Source organism: Oncorhynchus nerka, linkage group LG23, assembly GCF_034236695.1.
Source record: "Oncorhynchus nerka isolate Pitt River linkage group LG23, Oner_Uvic_2.0, whole genome shotgun sequence".
NCBI classification, from domain to species: Eukaryota; Metazoa; Chordata; class Actinopteri; order Salmoniformes; family Salmonidae; genus Oncorhynchus; species Oncorhynchus nerka.
In genome coordinates this window covers 31,023,453-31,042,126 of record NC_088418.1, presented here as the reverse complement: position 1 = coordinate 31,042,126, position 18,674 = coordinate 31,023,453, and the positions used below count along the sequence as shown (strand labels likewise).

The window sequence follows — 18,674 nt, the reverse complement described above, 5'->3', positions numbered from 1 at the left end:
CATTATAGAGAATTTGGTTGGGTGGGGTTCCTGTCTGTAATAAATCCCATTTGTGGGGAAAAACAAATTATGATTGGCTGGGCCTGGCTCCCCAGTGTGTGGGCCTATGCCCTCCCAGGCCCACCCATGGCTGCGCCACTGCCCAGTCATGTGAAATACAGATAAGGTCCTAATAAATGTATTTAAATGACTGTTTACCTTATATGAACTGTAACTCAGTAACATCTTTGAAATTGTTGCGTTTATATTTTTGCTCAGTATAGTTGCATTGACTGTGTGCCAGGCTGCCTACACCTTTGACCTGCACCTAAGACCTGTGCAACGATGTACACCTTTTTTCCTTCATAAAGAGCCAACCCTGAGGTATGTAGTTGAAATCGTTCGCGACCTATTGAAGGTCCGAATGTATGGCGGATATCGAAACTCAAACCAATTTTACCACGGTGAAAAACGATTGGAACCATTTCCCTATTTGACCGCTAAATTTTACGAGTATTATTACTCATTCTGTGGTATTTTTGCACAGATAGAACAATGAGACAGATGTATAAATGTGAAGCATCCGCTTGCATTTCCACTCACTACACAATATGGTAGTGAGAGGAAGCCGAAGTGGCAGAAGATGGATCGAAATGGATTTGGGCCGACATTCTGCGCATGTTCTCATCGATGAAACATTTGATCTCAAGGCAGTTTAATATTCCCAAAATCTGTTATGAACAGAACTGGACTCAATTCTATAGATTTTGAAAATATCGCGTTGTTTTGAAGGTGCGCAAAGACGAATAGAGCACTTTAAAGTAGGCGTCCCCTAACGGAAAAATGCAGATGTCACGCCAATAGGAACTCGTGCTTGGCTCTGCCCACTATGACTCATTTGCTCCTATTGGAAACGACCTGCTATGGTCTCTTGGTTTAGTTAGAAAAAATAATCTTTGACTCGAGTCTTTTTTTCGTTATCAACCACCGGCATGCGCAGTGCGCATGTTTATTCACACTTCCTGGTCCGGAATTTGGAAAACTGCACGACAGGAGCGGGGTGAAAAGTACAGCAGTGCACAGTGGACCCATAGGGCAAAGACACTTCGGGACCTACTCAACTACCGCAGGTGGAAATATGTTCTGGTGATCTGGGTATGGAAAGCTGGGCCTTTTGTTGTCGGCTCTGGGTGACATGAAATGCCGCTGCGGTCGCTACCCCGTGCCAACTCTTCGACCATGGCCTCGCCACTGCCCCCCTGCACAGCTGTCATCTACTCTGCCCTGGCAATCGTCGCTCTTCTCCTGCTCTCGGCGACTGCTGTGAATGCCTCCCAAGGCGACAAGGAGCCAGTTTACCAAGACTGTGTCACGCAATGTGTCCGGACCAACTGCACCGGAGCTCGGCTCAGAGGTTTTCAGTCTACACAGGCGCCTTACATGGCGCTGACAGGTGAGGGTTTTCTGCCGCTGTCACGTTCTGGAAGTTTAAAAACCAGCTAGCTCGCGCTGGGGAACCAGTCGCCAGCCATCTAACGTTACTACTAGAGCAGCATCCACTGATATCGTAGCTAGCTAACCAATTTCGTTATCAGTGTGGAAATGCTGTCATTTAAATGCATGTTTGGCTGTTCTGCATTGGTTAGCTGTTCGTATACTCAGACAGTGTTCCATTTTGATGATCACTGCACGAGGTACTGCGTGAAGTTTTGAAGCCAGTTGAGCATTTGAATTGGTGCTGCTAATGAATTATTTGTGATGCAACAAGCCTTAGCCCATTTGGCTTCTGTCAAATCAATTAACTACAGACTGTCAATGAACATTATGGTGTTGTGTTCCATCAGATAAGTTGGCTTACTGCTGTAGATTGCGAGGAACGACCACCAAAGCCTCTTCTTTGCTAAGCAAGTTCAGAGTAAAAAAAGAAGAGTGAACCCATAGACTGTTGCATTTGAACACTGCCCATTTGATTTCGTTGTGTGTGTGCGCTCTCTTTACTACATGTATTTGTCTAACTTCAACTTTCTGTCCCTTGTCCAGGCTGGACGTGTCGTGATGACTGCCGGTACCAGTGCATGTGGCAAACAGTGGGACTGTACCAGGCTGAAGGCTACAGCATCCCACAGTTCCATGGAAAGGTATGGTTCTATGCATTCTATGGTCAACCTTACCGTGAGATCCTTAGTGCAGAGTTATCCAGTGTCAATAAATGGCTTTCGGATAACAACCTTTTTCTGCATCTTAGAAAAACCGAATCCCTCGGTTTTAGTGTCAAAGTGGGCACAAAATCTCAAGTCAGTTACAATGAGTGTGAACTGAATAGGTACCTAACCGGTGAGACTGGTCCTGAAGGTTTTAACAATGTTAAACCAAAAAATGTAAATTCCTAGCTTGGGACATCCAAATATTTGGATAGTGACACCCTAAGGATTCTGGCAGGTGTGCTAGTTCAGTGTCACTTTTGCTTGTGTGCACATCATGGTTAACCAGCAGACCCAAACATCTAAAGAATAAGCTACAGACCAATCAAAACAAGCTGGTGAGAATTGTACTGAAGCAATTTAGGCAGCTAGGCTGGCTATCTGTAGAGAAAAGGGTAATATTAATTCAACTGTTCCACAGATTTATTACTGACTCAGCCCCAGGTACCTATCAAATTATTTTACTTATATTAGAGATTTCTGTTGTATAGCACACTGTATTACTTATACAACTAATATAAGGACAGGACATGAGATGGGAGTAGAAATGAACGTGGGCATTGTTTAATGCGTTTCACAGGAAGAACATTCAAAGCATTTCAACGTAGGTAAGCAAGGGGTTACAGGTGCCCTAAAGGGACAAACCTAGAATATAAATACACAACATATTCCTCCCCCTATGCCTTTGATCACACATAAGGAAAAAGTAAATATTCACTGTTTTGCCTATTGTTTTCTTTTAATATAAGTTCTCTTAATGTAAATAAATTATCTTTTCAGAATAACCTTTTCTAAACTAGGGATAGAGTGTTGACTGCCTCAGTCCCCAGACTTAACCCAGGGGTGTATTCTGCCCCAATGTCTGAGGTTAGTCTGAACTAAATAGTCAACCTGTCAGGGGGTTGTCTTTCTCTTGCAGGGTAATGACGACATACAGGTGAGTCTATAGTAACATTATCTCTGAGTGAGTGGTGATGGTGTATGCCCAGACTGGGGTGCAACAGTACCCTGAGTAGGCACTCTGGCTGGCACTCTGGCTCTGAGTCTGGAGCACTTTCCACATTTGTAGGTTGCTGCAGTGGATGTTCAGGTGATAGCTCGTAGTCATGGTAGGTCTCCAGTAGCTGATCTTGGTTTGTCACTTGACATGAGTCATCTCTGAGGTTGGTTCCTGGCAACAGTTGATCCACGTGTCTCCTCCAGATTATGTTTTCCGGTATGTGAACTGTGTAGGACACAGGCCCTGTTTGTGCAACCACTGTGGCTGGTATCCACTTTGGACCTTTGCAGTAGTTCTGAGCAAGAACTCTCTCTCCAAATCAAATGTATTTGTCACATACACATGGTTAGCAGATGTTAATGTGAGTGTAGCGAAATGCTTGTGCTTCTAGTTCCGACAATGCAGTAATAACCAACGAGTAATCTAACCTAACAATTCCAAAACTACTACCTTATAAGTGTAAAGGGATAAAGAATATGTACATAAAGATATATGAATGAGGGATGGTACAGAAGGGCATAGGCAAGATGCAGTAGATGGTATCGAGTACAGTATATACATATGAGATGAGTAATGTAGGGTATGTAAAGCTTCTGTCTTTTGCTTTGCTCTGTCTCTCCACCTGTGCTCTCTGTTGTTTCTGTACAACCTGTCTCGTCTTTGGAGGTCTCAGGAGGTCGAGTCGCGTGCGAAGCAGTCTTTTCATCATGGCTGACGCGGGTGCCACTTTGGTTGTAGCGTGGGGAGTGTTTCTGTAGGTTAACAGGAAGTTGTTTAGACTTTATCGTTTGGACTAACCTTTCAGCGAGGCAGTTCGTTGCAGGGTGATACGGCGCTGACTTGATGTGCTGAATTCCATTTGCTTCCGTGAATGACCGGAACTCTTCAGACACCAGTTGGGGGCCATTATCACTAACGAGTTGCATTGGCAAGCCGAAGCGACTGAAGATTGACCGTAGCTCTTCGATGGTCCTCTCCACTGAGGTGCTCTTCATCACTGTGACCTCAGGCCATTTGCTGTGTGCGTCAGCTACGACTAAGAACATACGATCCTCCAGTGGGCCTGCATAGTCTATGTGGACTCGCTGCCAAGGCTCCTCTGGGAAGTCCCATGGGTGTAGTGGCGCTAGCTGAGGTATGTTCCTCATCTTTTGACATGCAGAACATGACTTGACCTTGTCTTCGATAGCTGCATCCAGACCTGGCCATCAAAAGTAGCTGTGTGTAATCTCCTTCATTCGCACCATGCCACAGTGCCCTGAATGGAGTTCTTCAGGCACCTGCCTTCTCAGTGGCGGTGTTATGATGACTCAAAAACCCCATAGCAAGCATCCAAACTGAACTGTGAGCTCGTTTCTCCTCACTAGGTAAGGTTGTAGGCTGTCCGACATCTCTCCTTTTCCACGAGTAACAATGTCCACGACCTCAGACACTTGGACAGATGTAACTGGGGCGTTCGTCACTTCCTTGAAGTAGAAGATTTCAGCCTGGGAGTGCTCAGTGTGTGTGACAGGTAAGGGAAGCCTTGAGAGGCCGTCTGCATTGCAGTGCTGCTCAGACCTTCTGTACTTGATATCGTACTGGTGAGCAGATAACAATAACGCCCATCGCTGCATGCGGCTGGCTGCAAGTGACGGAATGCCGGTGTGGGGACCAAAGATGGAGGTGAGGGGTCTATGGTCCGTCAGCAGTGTGAATCATCGGCCAAACAGAAACTGATTACATTTCTTAACTCCAAACACAATGGCGAGTGCTTCACTCTCTCTATCTGTGCATAATTGCTCTCGGCTTTACTTAAGGTCCGTGATGCAAAAGCAATTGGCCTTTCTTCACCTGATGGCATGATGTGTGAGACAACGGCACCAACGCCATAAGGCGATGCATCACATGCCAACTGTAATGGCAAGTTGGGGTTGAAGTGGGTTAGGGCCTCTGACTGAGCTAAGGCTGTTTTCACTTTCTTGAAGGCCTCACGTCTGTCTGTCCAATTCCACTGTTTGGTTTTGTTAAAAAGTTAATGTAGTGGCTTTAACATGTTAGCTAGGTTTGGCACAAACTTTGCGTAGTATGTCAGTAGTCCTAAGAATGATCTCAGCTGACTCCCGTTCTGTGGGGATGGAGCTTCTGCAATGGCCTTCACCTTCGATGGCGCCTAGTGGCGCCCCGAACTGTCGACGACGTGGCCCAGATACTCAACAGAGGTACTCGCGTTTGTCCTTCCGGACCCTCAGACCGTACTCCAATCTCTGTAGTGTAGCGTTCAGGTTTCTCAGGTGCTCCTGCTCGTCTTTGCCGGTGATGAGTTGATCATCGAGGTAACATTGGACCCCAGTGAGCCCGCTCAGTATCTGGTCCATACTTCCGGCGCCGACAGAGATGGCCGCCTCGCTTCGCGTTCCTAGGAAACTATGCAGTTTTTTGTTTTTTTTACGTGTTATTTCTTACATTGGTACCCCAGGTCATCTTAGGTTTCATTACATACAGTCGAGAAGAACTACTGAACATAAGAGCAGCGTCAACTCACCATCAGTACGACCAAGAATATGACTTTCGCGAAGCGGACCCTGTGTTCTGCCTTTCACCCAGGACAACGGAATGGATCCCAGCCAGCGACCCCAAAAAACGACTTCGAAAAAGGGGAAAACGAAGCGGTCTTCTGGTCAGACTCCGGAGACGGGCACATCGTGCACCACTCTAGCATTCTCCTCGCCAATGTCCAGTCTCTTGACAACAAGGTTGATGAAATCCGAGCAAGGGTAGCATTCCAGAGGGACATCAGAGACTGTAACGTTCTTTGCTTCACGGAAACATGGCTCACTGGAGAGACGTTATCGGAGACGGTGCAGCCAGCTGGTTTCTCCACGCATCGCGCCGACAGAAACAAACATCTTTCTGGTAAGAAGAGGGGCGGGGGCGTATGCTTTATGGTTAACGTGACGTGGTGTGGCCAAAACAACATACAGGAACTCAAGTCCTTCTGTTCACCTGATTTTAGAATTCCTCAAAATCAAATGTAGACCGCATTATCTACCAAGGGAATTCTCTTCGATTATAATCACAGCCGTATATATTCCCCCCCAAGCAGACACATCGATGGCTCTGAACGAACTTTATTTGACTCTTTGCAAACTGGAATCCATATATCCGGAGGCTGCATTCATTGTAGCTGGGGATTTTAACAAGGCTAATCTGAAAACAAGACTCCCTAAATTTTATCAGCATATCGATTGCGCAACCAGGGCGGGAAAAACCTTGGATCATTGCTATTCCAACTTCCGCGACGCATATAAGGCCCTGCCCCGCCCTCCCTTCGGAAAAGCTGACCACGACTCCATTTTGTTGATCCCTGCCTACAGACAGAAACTAAAACAAGAGGCTCCCGCGCTGAGGTCTGTTCAACGCTGGTCCGACCAATCTGATTCCACACTCCAAGACTGCTTCCATCACGTGGACTGGGATATGTTCTGTATTGCGTCAGACGACAACGTTGACGAATACGCTGATTCGGTGTGCGAGTTCATTAGAACGTGCGTTGAAGATGTCGTTCCCATAGCAACGATTAAAACATTCCCAAACCAGAAACCGTGGATTGATGGCAGCATTCGCGTGAAACTGAAAGCGCGAACCACTGCTTTTAATCAGGGCAAGGTGACTGGAAACATGACCGAATACAAACAGTGTAACTATTCCCTCCGCAAGGCAATCAAACAAGCTAAGCGTCAGTATAGAGACAAAGTAGAATCTCAATTCAACGGCTCAGACACGAGGTATGTGGCAGGGTCTACAGTCAATCACGGATTACAAAAAGAGAACCAGCACCGTCACGGACCAGGATGTCTTGCTCCCAGGCAGACTAAATAAATTTTTTGCCCGCTTTGAGGACAATACAGTGCCACTGACACTGCCCGCAACTAAAACATGCGGACTCTTCTTCAATGCAGCCGACGTGAGGAAAACATTTAAACGTGTCAACCCTCGCAAGACTGCAGGCCCAGACGGCATCCCCAGCCGTGCCCTCAGAGCATGTGCAGACCAGCTGGCTGGTGTGTTTACGGACATATTCAAGCAATCCCTATCCCAGTCTGTTGTTCCCACATGCTTTAAGAGGGCCACCATTGTTCCTGTTCCCAAGAAAGCTAAGGTAACTGAGCTAAACGACTACCGCCCCGTAGCACTCACTTACGTCATCATGAAGTGCTTTGAGAGACTAGTCAAGGACCATATCACCTCCACCCTAGACCCACTCCAATTTTCTTACCGCCCAAATAGGTCCACAGACGATGCAATCTCAACCACACTGCACACTGCCCTAACCCATCTGGACAAGAGGAATACTTATGTGAGAATGCTGTTCATCGACTACAGCTCGGCATTTAACACTATAGTGCCCACCAAGCTCGTCATCAAGCTCGAGACCCTGGGTCTCGACCCCGCCCTGTGCAACTGGGTACTGTACTTCCTGACGGGCCGCCCCCCAGGTGGTGAGGGTAGGCAACAACATCTCCACCTCGCTGATCCTCAACACTGGGGCCCCACAAGGGTGCGTTCTGAGCCCTCTCCTGTACTCCCTGTTCACCCACGACTGCGTGGCCACGCACGCCTCCAACTCAATCATCAAGTTTGGTGAGGGCCCTCGGAGTGTGGTGTCAGGAAAATAACCTCACACTCAACGTCAACAAAACTAAGGAGATGATTGTGGACTTCAGGAAACAGCAGAGGGAACCCCCCCCCTATCCACATCACAGTAGTGGAGAGGGTAGTAAGTTTTAAGTTCCTCGGCGTACACATCACAGACAAACTGAATTGGTCCACCCACACAGACAGCATCGTGAAGAAGGCGCAGCAGCGCCTCTTCAACCTCAGGAGGCTGAAGAAATTCGGCTTGTCACCAAAAGCACTCACAAACTTCTACAGATGCACAATCGAGAGCATCCTGTCGGGCTTGTATCACCGCCTGGTACGGCAACTTCTCCGCTCACAACCGTAAGGCTCTCCAGAGGGTAGTGAGGTCTGCACAACGCATCACCGGGGGCAAACTACCTGCCCTCCAGGACACCTACACCACCCGATGTCACAGGAAGGCCATAAAGATCATCAAGGACAGCAACCACCCTAGCCACTGCCTGTTCACCCCGCTATCATCCAGAAGGCGAGGTCAGTACAGGTGCATCAAAGCTGGGACCGAGAGACTGAAAAACAGCTTCTATCTCAAGGCCATCAGACTGTTAAACAGCCACCACTAACATTGAGTGGCGGCTGCCAACACACTGACTCAACTCCAGCCACTTTAATAATGGGAATTGATGGGAAATGATGTAAAATATATCACTTGCCACTTTAAACAATGCTACCTAATATAATGTTCCCTACATTATTCATCTCATATGTATACGTATATACTGTACTCTATATCATCTACTGCATCCTTATGTAATACATGTATCACTAGCCACTTTGTTTACATACTCATCTCATATGTATATACTGCACTCAATACCATCTACTGTATCTTGCCTATGCCGCTCTGTACCATCACTCATTCATATATCTTTATGTACATATTCTTTATCCCCTTACACTTGTGTCTATAAGGTAGTAGTTTTGGAATTGTTAGCTAGATTACTTGTTGGTTATTACTGCATTGTCGGAACTAGAAGCACAAGCATTTCGCTACACTCGCACTAACATCTGCTAACCATGTGTATGTGACAAATAAAATTTGATTTGATAGCTCTTTGTCTGAAAGGGACAAAACATGCAAAAAATGTTCCCCTTCAGACAGGGTATCACTTTGTTCATCCTCTGTGTGCTCCATTTTATGTACTTCCTGAAGTCGCTTTTCCTTTGTTCAGTACTTTTGTTTGATTGTCTTTTTGTTTTTACATGCTTGTTCGATGTGACTCTTTTTTCCACAACTTCTGCAGTCTAAGTCTTTGCACCAACACTCCTCTGCTTGGTGACCTGGTTTCCCACAGCGATAGTATGGCTTGCCACCCCCTGCCTTGTTTTTTAACCATGTAGACACCTTATGCTGTTGTGCGTCTTTATTTGCCATTTCCATTGACGTACTCACTTCTATTGCCTTCTGCAATGTTAAGTTACTCTCAGTTAAAAGGCGTTTCTGAATTGCCTCGCTGCGCATGCCACACACTATCATGTATAGTGTCACTCATTGATCGCCCAAATTCAGTGTTCAGATAACTGTTTCAATACAGCCACAAACTGTGAGATTGATTCCCCCTCCCCTTGATTTCTCTTATGAAACTGGAATCTCTCTGCGATTATCAGTGGTTTGGGAGAATGTCCTTTTAAGGTAGCCACAATTTCATCATATGATTTATCACCAAGTTTTTCAAGCGTTACTAGGCTGGGTAGTAGATTGAATGTTTTTCCTCCCATAACAGTCAAAAATGTTGGCACAACGACTTCTACTTTAATTTCATTTGACAACACAAAGTACTCAATGTTTTGTGTAAGAACTCCATTGTTCCACAGATTCATCAAATGTCCCTATATTTCCAATCAATGCAGACATTTTCGGTTTATTTTTCATTCTCACACTTTTCAGACAGTCCCTTACTCCCAGACCCTTTTTTTCCTTTCTTTTAACTCGCTGCTAACTTCACTTTCTCCCGCAGCGAAACTCTTCCTATCCCTCGAGGCACTCGTGGCCATGACATCAAAGGCTAGCTAGCCTGTTGACTCTAGGGGGCACTATTTTCATTTTTGGAAAAATAACTTTCCCAAAGTAAACGGGCTATTTTGTCAGGACCAGATGCTAGAATATGCATATAATTGACAGCTTAGGATAGAAAACACTAAAGTTTCAAAAACTGTAAAAATATTGTCTGAGAGTATAACAGAACTGATAAGGCAGGCGAAAGCCTGAGAAAAATCCAATCAGGAAGGGACTCTGATTTAGAAAGCGCTGCGTTCCTATGCGTCCCTATTGAGCAGTGAATGAGATATCAACCAGATTCCTTTTCTATGGCTTCCCTAATGTGTCTAGTGTCACAATACATAGTTTCAGGCTTTTATTTTGAAAAATGAGCCTGAACGTCAACATTGTGTCAGTGGTCAGCTGGAGTCTCTGTGTTTTGTGCGTAAGACACAAATGCGGCTATTGTTTCTCTCTTTCCTACTAAGAAGCCATCTGTCCCGGTTGGTATATTATCGAATAGATATTTGAAAAATACCTTTAGGATTGATTATAAACAACGTTTGCCATGTTTCTGTCGATATTATGGAGCTAATTTGGAATTTTTTTCGGGGGTTGTCATGACTGCAATTTCCGGTCGAATTCTCAGCCAAACGTGAAGAACTAACGGAGTTATTTCGGCTACAAAAATTATGTTTTTGGAAAAAAGGAACATTTGCTATCTAACTGGGAGTCTTGTGAGTGAAAACATCCGAAGCTCATCAAAGGTAAACGATTTAATTCGATTGCTTTTCTGATTTTCGTAACCAGGTTGCCTGCTGCTAGCTAGGCATAATGCTATGCTAGGCTATCGATAAACTTACACATGCTTGTCTTGCTTTGGCTGTAAAGCATATCTGAGATGACAGGGTGATTAACAAAAGGCTAAGCTGTGTTTCAATATATTTCACTTGTGATTTCATGAATATGAATATTTTCTAGTAATATTTATGTCCGTTGCGTTATGGTAATTAGTGTCAGTTGATGACAACGCTCCCGGATCCGGGATGGGTAGTTACAAGAGGCTAGCATCACTCGACTGGCAAGCTCCACGTTTTGTTTGCGTCTTTCTACAGCGAAAAAAAATAAAGAACGAATTTAACTCATAATTTCTGCCGAATTAATAAAAAATGAAAAGCTGATATTTCTTAAGTCAATAAGTATTCAAACCCTTTTTTTTATGGCAAGCCTAAATAACTTCAGGAGTAAAAATGTGTTTAACATGTCAGTTAATAAGTTGCATGGACTAACTATGTGTGCAATAATGGTGTTTAACATAATTTTTGAATGACTACCCCACACATGCAATTATCTGTAAGGTCCCTCAGTTGAGCAGTGCATTTCAAGCACAGATTCAACGACAAAGACCAGGGAGGTTTTCCAATGCCTCACATGGGTAATAGAAAATTAAAAAGCAGACATTGAATATCCCTTTGAGCATGGTGAAGTTATTAATTACACTTTGGATAGTGTATCAATCATAGGAGGCTGCTGAGGGAGAATGGCTCATAATAATGACCAGAATGGAGCAAATGGAATGGCATCAAACACCTGGAAACCATGATGCTGGACTTCTAGGCAGAGTTCTTCTCTCCAGTGTCTGTTCTTTTGCCCATCTTAATCTTTTATTTTTATTGGCCAGTCTGAGATATGGCTTTTTCTTTGCAACTCTGCCTAGAAGGCCAGCATCCCGGAGTCGCCTCTTCACTGTTGACGTTGAGACTGGTGTTTTGCGGGTACTATTTAATGAAGCTGCCAGTTGAGGACTTGTGAGGCGTTTGTTTCTCAAACTAGACACACTAATGTACTTGTCCTCTTGCTCAGTTGTGTACTGGAGCCTTGCGCTGTTCTGTGAAGGGAGTAGTACACAGCATTGTACGAGATCTTCAGTTTCTTGGCAATTTCTCAGATTTCAAGAATTGACGTACGAGTTTCAGAAGAAAGGTCTTTGTTTCTGGCCATCTTGAGCCTTTAATCAAATCCACAAATGCTGAACCTCCAGGTACTCAACTAGTCTAAAGAAGGCCGGTTTTATTGCTTCTTTAATCAGAACAACAGTTTTCAGCTGTGCTAACATAATTGCAAAAGGGTTTTCTAATTATCAATTAGCCTTTGTAAATGATAAACTTGGATTAGCTAACACAACGTGCCATTGGAACACAGGGGTGATGGTTGCTGATAATGGGCCTCTGTACGCCTATAGAGTTATTCCATAAAAAATCTGCTGTTTCCAGCTACAGTAGTCATTTACAACATTGACAATGTCTACACTGTATTTCTGATCAATTTGATGTTATTTTAATGGTAAAAAAATGTGATTTTCTTTCAAAAACAAGGACATTTCTAAGTGACTCCAAACTTTTGAACGGTAGTGTATGTTGTGTGTGTTTTATTTAACTAGCAGCCCTTGTTCAGTATTAGCCCTGCTAATTCAAGTGGTTCAGGTCCTTGATTAGTTGGATGCGCTAGTACTGCAATATATCAAATTAGTGGAAGGAGAGGTTTGGAAATTAACCACTAGGCTATATATATGGGGATAATGAAAGACTAGAAGTCACTCACTCTATTTTGTCTCACTCTTTCCTTCTTTGTCCTGCTCTCTTCTACAGTGGCCATTTGCGCGATTCCTGTGCTTCGAGGAGCCAGCATCTGCTCTGGCCTCTCTGCTCAACGGCCTGGCCTGCCTTCTGATGCTGCTGCGGTACCGCAGCTCTGTGCCACGCCAGAGCCCTATGTACTACACCATCACCGCCTTCTCTCTGGTGTGTTTGACTGTGTTTGTTTCGTGAGTGTGTCTTGTGTAAGACAGAGGTCCACCAAGACTTACACCATTGTAGCATTTTCCTATACATTGTAATGTGTGCATTTGAGTGTATGTAAGTTTTCAGAAACTTAACTTAACCTTTTTTTGCTTATTCATATTAAAATATACTTATGTAAACTTGTTTTTTTAATAAGTTCTCTTTATTCAGGTTTCTCTCAATGCTTGGTTCTGGTCCACAGTGTTCCACACCCGGGACACCTATCTCACTGAGGTAATCATAACCTACCTAACCTTCATACAGCAAGTGGTTAATACAGCATGTGTTACAATTAGGGTATAGCCATCTGTGACACATAGCATACGTTGAGAAACCAGGGTAGAAATCAATTCCTCTTCAATTCCTGTTGAATTGGACACATTTCTCAATGGAAATGCAGTTTGTTTTCTCAATTGAGTGAAATTTGGATGGAATAAAAGCCCCAACCCTGACAATCAGTTTGGATTTGTGGGCAGCTAGAACATACTTTAAGCTACAGTGTGATTCATTCAATGCCAAACCATCTGCCAAGACAAGAGAAAGCTTCCACTCAATCTTTTATAACAAACAGGCAATTAGCTAATCAGATGAACCAAACTCTAGGGTCTAATGACATTGTTGTCTTGTACTGCCATTAAAATGTATGATCCTCAGATTACATCAGTCCGATTCAGATAGACCTCTCTCTACCAGTCACCAATTTTGTGGTGTTGAATTCATGAGTTGAAAACGACCTATTTATTTTCTATGAACATTTTTCAATTCATGAATTAGGATGCAGCGTAATAATTTGGATGGAACTGTTAACAGGCATTTGCCATGGATTGTTGTCAATAACTAACACCTCATCACCAATCCCTTGATGTCTAGGGTGATCTCTTCACTGTTTTTTGTTGTTGGTCAGAACTAACCGTTTTATAAGCAAAATATATATTTGCCTATTTGTTTGTATTTACCTTTCTTCAAGAAAATGGACTACTTCTGTGCATCTGCTGTCATCCTCTACTCCATCTACTTATGCTGTGTGAGGTAAGTTTAAAAACAGGCTTTTTTCCCTCAAGAATATTGTTGATTAACCCCTATGACATACAGTAAAAACACTGAAGGATCATTGACAAAGACAAACTGCATCAGTATAGAATCGACCTCAATAAGCCGTAAGTGATAATATTTATGTTTATCTTATGTTAATATACATACATAGCTGTTGCGATTGGCAACAAATATTTCCTTCCATAAAGTGCTTTATTCCTGGGTTTGTTAATAGATGGCTCGTAAACACAAGGAAAATATGAAAGGTGATTATTAACCTCTGTATGGTTATTCTTTTATGACATTGACCCTTCTATCTCCCCAGGACGTTGGGGCTGAAGAGGCCGGGGGTGTCCAGCATGGTAGGGGTTCTGCTCATCCTGGCCTTCACCTCCCATGTGTCTTACCTGACCTTCGTCAGCTTCGACTATGGTTACAACATGGCTGCCAACGCCACCATAGGTACGCTTAACCGTACCTTAATCCATAACAAGCAAAAAATACAAATATTTAATTCTAGTCAATTGTTCCCATGGTAACATTCACTTTAGCATTTCCCTGCTTGCGGTCAGTCTCAATCTCTCTCGTTTTCCCTACCACACTATCCCCTACCCCCTCCTCTCTCTCTCTCATCATTCCTGCCGCTCTCCACCACCTCCTGTTCCCTGTCCCTCCCACAGGCATAGTGAACCTGCTGTGGTGGCTGTGTTGGTGCTGGCAGAACCGGCGGACACTGCCCTACTGGTGGAAGTGTGGCGTGGTGGTGGTGCTGCTCCATGGCCTGGCCCTGCTGGAGTTGCTCGACTTCCCACCGCTGTTCTGGGTCCTGGATGCCCATGCAGTCTGGCACCTCAGCACTGTGCCTGTGCATTTCCTCTTTTACAGGCACGTATACCTCTTGTCTATCGATCTATTCCAGTGGAAGCTGATAGATAGAGAAATGGGGAGGACAGGCTCATTGTAATGGCTACTTGCTCCCACTTACTCTACAGAGCACTTTTTCATGTTTTTGAAAGCTATAAACAGAGCTCACTCATGTTCTTCCTACTCCAAAAGTCGTCCTCGTGGATAATCCATAAAAGGACAGCACTTGAAACCTTTCAATAGCTTCCCTTTCAACCTTTACACAACCATCATCCAACATCTAGGCTTGCATTTGTTTTGCACCTCTATTCCAAAACCAACTTTGTCTCTTTTTTTTTCTTCCCCTCGACAGTTTCTTGATAGACGACAGTCTCCATCTACTCAACACAGAGAAGACTGGTGTGAAACTGGAGTAGCAGGAGCTCGTCACCACTTAACCCCACCTCTTTCCTCACTCACCAATCAAGGCAGCCGGACACCAGAATGGGGTGGAGCTCAGTCCCCATGGCTACCTGCACAGCACCTGCGCATCTATGAATTCCATCAAAGTATAGACTTTTTTGTTGTTGACCGTTTCATGTTTTTTGGGGGGTTGTTGAAGTTATTTGAGGTATTTATTTTTCACATGAGATTTTTCTTGACTTGATTGATGTTTGCATTCAGTAAGCTTTGCCTTGTATAGAGTGAGAAATAAGGCCCCTTTGTCATCAAACTTGATCTAAATACTATATTGATTCATAGAATCCTGGACATTTGCACAGTAGACTCGATGCACATTGGGTATCCACCGGCAATCGTACGCATGCATATCGATTTGATTGAAGGCCTCTACAGAATAGACATCGTAGGCTTGAAGTTAGTCCCATAACAGGCACGGAACACATTAGCTGTGTCAAAATCGGGCAGACATTTTGAAAGTGATCAAAAACGGGCCTTCATTCCTGGGTCATGTTCAATAGGCACGAAACGGAAGAAAGTGGTCTAAAACGGAGAGGTTCCATCTGAACTTGTCCAATGAGAAATGGTGTGCCCTAATAAACATAACCCTCTTGTCCATGAGGTCACGGTTTAAGTTTACATTATAGAAGCTGCAGCCACCAGATGGCTCCACTACCACCCATAAGTGGAATCCACTCTCGGCACAACACTGCATGTGCCCAAGTCTGTCTGTGCCAAAAGTGGCCTTACATACACAGGGAGAGAGGTGCCCGCTGTCAGGGTGGGGGTGCCAGCATATTGTTCTGGAGTGGGGGGAAGGGGACCAGGGAGTATGTTTGGAGGCCATTCCAGCTGACTTTTTTTTTTCTCTCTCGCCATCTCACCTTTATTTTTGCCCCTATGCTATTTCCATTGCTGCTTCTTTTAGTTGATATTCTTTTTAAATGGATTTTCAAGTGAGATTTTGTATTTGTTGCCATTTAGGATTTATTTGACATTGTGTTGATTGGTTTTCTCGGTTATGATCACTTGTTTTTTTTGGGGGGGGGGGGGTGGTGTTATCATTTAATGGAAGTCTTATTTTTATTCACCTTGATTGCCTTTCTGTGTGAGGGGGAAAAGGATAGATGGGAGCAGGACAATAGGATAGAAGTATAGAGTTGTGGACAGCGGGAGTGTACTGTGCAGTGAACCTATTGTACTTAACAAGTGAGGGTCAGACACAGGGGGTGACTGATGACACCTGGTTTACTGTGTGTGCCCCACCCCCAGTTTTGGATGTATTGCACCCATGGTCTCAATATCACACACTACTCGATGCTGAGATGCTACCACACCACTCTGGAGAATGTTTTCTCTCCACTTTTGCCTTACATGTATGTAACACCCTGCCTTGTCATTTTGTTGTTTGTGTATGTCCATTACACAATCTGTAGGCTTGGTAACTTATTACCATTTCCTTTGCCACATTTAACCATCTGCCTTTCCTATGTTGCTCTCTAGAACTAAACATTTGGCAACTAAATTGTAATAGCTTGAATTCATACAAAGTATGACTCTTTCCATGTGTTTGCTGTGCCATAGTTATGTGCGCTTTGTATGCATGTAACCGTGTGTGTGCATTCTAAATTCTGTCCACGCCTTTGTATGTGAGCATGTGAACAATGAAGAGTATGTGTCACTCATGCCTCTCCTCAAGGTTCTGTTATTGCTGAGAGAGCTCTATATATATATATATATATATATATATCTCCCCCTGAAGTAGACCCCCTGGGTGTGGCTTCACTGAAAGCCAGAGGAAGTCATATGTGGGGGAAGAGGGTTTCAGGAATAGTAACAGAGGACTTAGATTAAAAACAGTTTTGTTCTGAATCATATTATTTGCTTTATTTTGTTCCCCATGTGCTTTTTATAAACCATTGACATTCACCTTATGATATTGTCTGAATCCAAAACAAGGCAAGTCAACCCTTTGCTTTAGTCACTGTGGGAGTTATTTTAGTTCACTGGAAGCTAAAATGAAGGCAATGCCAAAACAGGACTCTGTTTCTATACAATACGATCTCAAAATGGAGACATCTCTTAACAACATTGTTACATAATCAATTTGTCTACATATTTCATAGCCCACCTGGCCTCAAGATGGCAGTATAAACAACCCAAAAAAATGAATAATACCACCTTGTGGCCGGTTGGGCTACATATTTCATATTACCTACTGTGATTGTAAGAGTGAAAACTACTGGTAGTTTATTATTTATAAATGACAACTGTGTACTAATACTTCTGCTCAGTCCAGGAAGCAAGTTGATAACCTCTTTGAACAAAGTTAGATATCTCTTCCTGGTGTTGAATCGACCAACCTTAGAATTTAAGGATGTTACAAAAAAGAGCCCTGGCCAATATTCAGAGGTGAAATGTTTAGAACAAAGAAATCTGTTCAGATAAAAATGTTAGTAATACAGCTGACACAATCGCTAGTCTACCTGACAGATAATCATAATATCTTCTCCACAATTTCTATCTCAATGTTCTATTATGTGGCACCAACCTGAACAGACCTCTGATGTTGTACTACTGTAACTCCAGGAACTGTTCTAATGATCCCTGATGACAACTCACTAAAGCACTCACTAATTCCCTACACAGTGCACTATGTCTGTCCCAAATGGCACCCTATTCCCTGCATAGTGCACGACTTTTGACCAGGGTATGTTTTTATCTGAGATTTACCCCAGTGGTTTAACCAAAAGGCTCATACTTTTCTGTAATAAGACATGGCACATTTTCTGGTTGATGATCGTCAAGTCGATCACCAGTCCTCAAGAGTGCCCCACTGACAAGGGTATGTATGGTGAGGTATTGTCTAGTGCAGGGCTCTCCAACCCTGTTCCTGGAAAGATACTGTCCTCTAGGTTTCACTACAACTCTAATCTAGTGCACCTGATACTAATAATTAGCTGGTTAATATGAATGGGTAGTTACAACTGGGGTTAGAGAGAGAACCCACAGGGTCATAGCTCTCCAGGAACAGGGTTGAAGAGCCCTGGGGCCTTATTTATAAACCGTGCGTATGTACAAAATATAACCCAAAATGTGCATGCGCCAGTTCACACAAAAGTTGGTATTTATAAAAATGGAACTTGACTTGAGACTTGACCTCCCCACAATATTTAGACCAGGAGTATTCAACTTTTACCCTACGAGGGCTGGAGTCTGCTGGTTTTCTGTTCAACACGATAATTAATTGCACACACCTGTTGTCCCAGGTCTAAGTCAGTCCCTGATTTATAGGGGAACAATGAAAAAATGCTGTGGAACTGGCTTCAAGGTCCAGAGTTAGGTTTGAAGGGTTTAGACCATGTGTATGCACATCTGCTAATGGTTGAAATATTGTATTGCAAGCTGGCATGTAAATATTTTGTGCAAATAGGGGATATGATGATAAGCTTATTCATGATAAACTAAAAACAGGAAAACGGTAACAAGAATGCAATCATTTGCCATTAGTGAGGAGCGAAAATGTATGTGTTTTACTTTTAGCCCCGTATTCAATCCCAGGCTGTGTCACAACTTGCCGTGATCGGGAGTCCCATAGGGCGGCACACAATTGGCCCAGCGTCGCCCGGGTTAGAGGAGGGTTTGGCTGGGGGGGCTTTACT

General features: G+C 43.8%; 1 protein-coding gene across 1 annotated transcript; it reads left to right on the top strand.

The window, feature by feature from the left end:
- Nucleotides 1-889: 889 nt before the first annotated feature.
- Nucleotides 890-16,887, top strand: pgap3 (post-GPI attachment to proteins phospholipase 3). The gene is made up of 8 exons (XM_029629697.2): nucleotides 890-1,432; nucleotides 2,020-2,117; nucleotides 12,487-12,639; nucleotides 12,850-12,912; nucleotides 13,646-13,707; nucleotides 14,036-14,172; nucleotides 14,391-14,595; nucleotides 14,927-16,887. Exons 1-8 carry the CDS (start codon nucleotides 1,180-1,182, stop codon nucleotides 14,988-14,990), a joined length of 1,035 nt encoding a protein of 344 aa, XP_029485557.2. The 5' UTR covers nucleotides 890-1,179; the 3' UTR covers nucleotides 14,991-16,887.
- Nucleotides 16,888-18,674: the final 1,787 nt, after the last annotated feature.